Source organism: Pteropus alecto, unplaced genomic scaffold (genome assembly GCF_000325575.1).
Source record: "Pteropus alecto unplaced genomic scaffold, ASM32557v1 scaffold146, whole genome shotgun sequence".
Lineage (NCBI taxonomy): Eukaryota > Metazoa > Chordata > Mammalia > Chiroptera > Pteropodidae > Pteropus > Pteropus alecto.
In genome coordinates this window covers 24,481,810-24,485,992 of record NW_006442107.1, presented here as the reverse complement: position 1 = coordinate 24,485,992, position 4,183 = coordinate 24,481,810, and the positions used below count along the sequence as shown (strand labels likewise).

At 57.5% G+C, this 4,183-nt stretch overlaps 1 protein-coding gene across 1 annotated transcript in view; it reads left to right on the top strand.

Moving 5' to 3' along the window:
• Nucleotides 1–2,086: 2,086 nt before the first annotated feature.
• GATA6 (GATA binding protein 6) overlaps nt 2,087–4,183 on the top strand; it is a 27,415-nt gene continuing 25,318 nt past the window's right edge. The window contains exons 1-2 of the mRNA XM_015595652.2: nt 2,087–2,313; nt 3,646–4,179. Coding sequence (XP_015451138.1) covers nt 3,683–4,179 — 497 coding nt within the window. The 5' untranslated portion in view covers nt 2,087–2,313; nt 3,646–3,682. The remainder of the gene's footprint in view (nt 2,314–3,645; nt 4,180–4,183) is intronic.

Genomic DNA, 4,183 nt, shown 5'->3' with positions numbered 1-4,183 from the left:
TTAAGAAAAGGAAACTTTGCTTTTAAGAGCAAACCTGAGAAATATTTAAAAACAGCTGGACTCAGAGGAAATCAAATGTCTACAGCATTTCTGTAATGCCTACAAAGGGGCTTCTGCAAAACTCAGTCTATTTAAAAATTTGTTTGGAACTCACATAAAAACCAAAAGAAAGGCATTCGAAGCCCAGGTCGGAGTTAAGCGGTCAGCGGACGCCGGGCTCTCTTCTGGTTGTCCCACTCGATCGAACTCAGGTTAAATTTTAAAGCCCCTGGATCCTGCTCCAGTCGCCAGCCTCCTTTCCAGAGTTTTCTACCTTCAGCCATTCCGAAATGCGGCCACACTGAAACTGGGAGCCACCGCAGTGACTGGGGGAGGCAGAGAAGAATGTAATAAAAGAGACTAAATTGGATGAGAACAGTTTATGGATCTTCTCAGTAGCAATGTAAAAATTCAGAAGTGTTTAGCATCAATTTACAACGAAGAATGGAAAAAAAAAATGTGTCATCAACTTACTCTATTCTGCGCCCTCCTCCCCCCATGCTTCCAGGCCCTGTCTGCTTCTCCCCCCAGGACACACAGGTTCACAGCTCACAGTTATATTGAGTGGAAACATACACTTAGAGACTTACAGGTCTCACAATCTTTCGAAACCATATTTTACAACGTCCCTGCTTCTCCCGGTTCAACTCTGCTGAGGCTCTTTTCCCTTCCCCAACGGGAAAAACACAAAACAAACAAACAAAAACAGTACAAACCCTTTTATGGGAGACTGACCTTTAGAAAATCATTTACTTCGATGTACCTGAAAAAAGTGTAAAAATCCAATCCCACAAAGCAACTCCTCCTGTCCTAATTAAAATTTTCTCTTGCCAGCCTTCTGGGGTCATGTCTGTCGGAAGAAATCCTTTTTGTGAGCGAAAGGAGCAAGACCTAATATCTGAGCTCCTGCTGCCGAGGAACCTGCGGCCCCGCGACTCGCTGATGACAGATCGGCGCTGATAACCCCGCGACGTTTATTTCCAGTCCCTTTGCCGGCTAAGGACCGTATCAGTTTGTACACAGTTGTGATAACCATTTGGAGGTAGCGAAGAAGGGGTGTGTATGTGAGGGTGGGGGTTGGAAGTAGTATTTCGCGCTGGGTCCAGGGAAGGCGACACCCCTCTCCCTTCTTTCCAACGATTTATCTGAGACTTACCTAGGGAAAGCTCTCCAGGGAAAGCTCAGAGCAAACGGGGCACCCAAACTCAGAGAGCATCTGTGGGCGCGACTGGTGTAAAAGCCCTTTTCCATCCTGTGCACCTCAGGGACCAATCTAGTACACCATTTACTAATTAACGTTAAGTATACAACGACCCCAAATTAAAAGTCTCAAAGGTTAGCTGGGGAGTGCTGGCGTGAACTTCCCGAAACTTCCCAGGAATTTAGTATATTTCTAAAAAAGCAAGGCAGATATAGGGAGCTGGGCACCCGGGTTCCTTCCTTCTCATATCATAAGAGCCTCGACTAAGACGGTCACCAAGACCTGAGCCACAGAATGTTGAGAAGAGGTCGGGGAAAATTTAAGGTCGGTCACACACAACTGTGGAGGGGGGGAGGGGGAAGGCCTGTGGAGCAAAGAATCCCTCCCCCCCTTTTTGGGGATACATTGCCCCGGGAGCTGGCGTGTCCCTCCCGAGGCAGTGGCAGCGCGGGGCTGTGCACAGCCAACTTCTCCTGTGCCACCTTCACTCCCGTGAGTGCATGTGTAAGTAGGAGCGGAGGAAAGTGCTCCGCCAAAGGATGGGTGTGGGTCGCCTGCCGGGTCAGGAGTTCTGCCACCATGGCCCCTCCCCTGGCGTCCCTGGGCTGGGCGCCCCCTGGATGCACTCGCCCCCATTCCCAGGACGGTGCTCGCAGCTCAGCTCACACTTGCAGGCTGCGCTGCGCTCATTGTCTGCCAGGGAGGCGCGCTCCCCTCCCCCCGCCGCCCTCTGTCTGCTCTCCACCCTCTTTTTTCTCCTCCCCTCATTCCCTCCTCCTCTTCCTCCACCTCCTCTTCACCTCTAGCGCCCAGCTGCTCGCAGAGTGCAGTTCCGACCCACAGCCTGGCACCCTTCGGCGAGCGCTGTTTGTTTAGGGCTCGGTGAGTCCAATCAGGAGCGCAGGCTGCAGTTTTCCGGCAGAGCAGTAAGAGGCGCCTCCTCTCTCCTTTTTATTCACCAGCAGCGCAGCAGACCCCGGACTCGCGCTCGCCTTGCCTGCGCCCTCGGCTTCTCTCCGCGCTCGAGAGCACCCTCCGCCGCGGCCGTTCTCCATGCGCGGCTCCCACCCGAGGTTTGGCTGCTTCCTCTCTTGCTCGTGCCACCCCTTTTTCCTCCTTTCTACCCACCACCCGTCGCAGGACCCTCGGCTTCGGCCCTCTGCGGGCCGCGGTCGGCTCGGAGGGTGTCTCCCTTCTCCACTCCGGGCAGGCTATAGCGGCTCCCAGGTTCCCGGGACACCGCGCACTAACTTCTGCTGTTTTTTCCTCTACCCCCAAGCGCTTATCTGCGCGCAGCCTTATCTCGGAGTTATCTTTGCGCAAAGGGGCGGGAGCCCCAGTCGGGCGGGCAAAGAGACTTCTTTCTTGCCATCTATCCCGGGTCTGTGTGTGAGCATTCACTTTAGTATGGTTATCTCCAACAACCTCAATCGATTTGGAAGGGCAGCCCCTGGAAGGCCTGTCCGGCTGCATTTCGCTTCCCTCCTCGACCCCCTCTGAGTCTGTCATTCTTCCTGCTCTCCCCTTTGGGGTGGCTTCGGCTGCGGGGCGGTCTCACGTCTCCTCTCCTTTTCTCTGCACTCCGCTCCACCCCACTACGTCCGATTCCGGAACGGTCTGGCCTTTCCACGGCTGGGGATGACTGCGGGGTAGGCTGGGGTGGCCCGGTGGACATAAGCGCACGCGCTGGCGGCTGCAACGCGAGCGGCGTCTGAGGTGTGCGGCGCCGCGAGCAGGACGAAGGTTGGGCGAGACTCAGCCCCGCGGGCACCCCTCACTGCCTGTGTCCGGAAGGTCTAAGACTGCTGTCCCCGCCCCGGCGCCCCACCTTCCCCGGGCTGAGTTGCATTTTTCTCTGGGGCTCGCGTTCCGTCTTGTCAGAGCAGTCCGGGAAGCTCTGGGAAAGCCAGTGTGGGAGAACGCGGCGGTTTCGTTTTCGGAGACAGGTTGCCTTCTTAACGCTAATGATTTTCACGCGGGCAACCTTCACACTAAGACATTCCGGGTGAGGGACACCCTCAGAGAGGCGGGATCAGGCAGCGCCGACACGCAAAGCTACTTAAAAAGTTATTTTGTGTGCCATCGGCCCGCAGGGAGCCACTTTGGGGAGGAAGGAAAACCACGGCCAGTCTCGAAGTCTCCGTCTCTGACGTGCGCGCGGATGAAGGATGCTGCGGAGGGGGTGGGCGGGGAGGAGGGCGAGAGGACCCGAGCAGTGCCGGCAAGGGAGGGTGGGTATCCCCGTCCTTGGAAGATCCAGTAGCAGCTGCGCAGGCTCCAGAGCAGAAACAGGATCTTTGAGGAATCTTATTAGCTAGAATGGGAGTGGAAGTGAGATGCCGTACAGCATGCGCTTTCGGTAACCCCTTTTTATTTCTCCTCTCGCCCCTGTCTCCCTGTCTCAGCAGCTAGAAGTCAGCTTGCAGCGGCGCCGGACCGTGGATGGCCTTGACTGACGGCGGCTGGTGCCTGCCGAAGCGCTTCGGGGCCGCGGCTGCGGACGCCAGCGACTCCGGAGCCTTTACCGCACGGGAACTCTCTACGCCGCCTTCCCCCATCTCCTCCTCTTCCTCCTCCTGCTGCTCTCGGGGTGGGGAACGCGGCCCCAGCGGCGCCAGCAGCTGCAGGACGCCACAGCTCGAAACGGAGACGGCGGCGGGACCCCCGGCCCGATCGCTGCTGCTTAGCCCCTACGCCTCGCATCCCTTTGGGGCCCCCCACGGACCTTCGGCGCCCGGGGTCGCTGGCCCCGGGAGCGCCCTGTCGAGCTGGGAGGACCTACTGCTCTTCACTGACCTCGACCAGGCCGCGACCGCCAGCAAGCTGCTGTGGTCCAGCCGCGGCGCCAAGCTGAGTCCGTTCGCACCCGAGCAGCCGGAGGAGATGTACCAGACCCTCGCCGCCCTCTCCAGCCAGGGGCCGGCCGCTTACGACGGCGCGCCC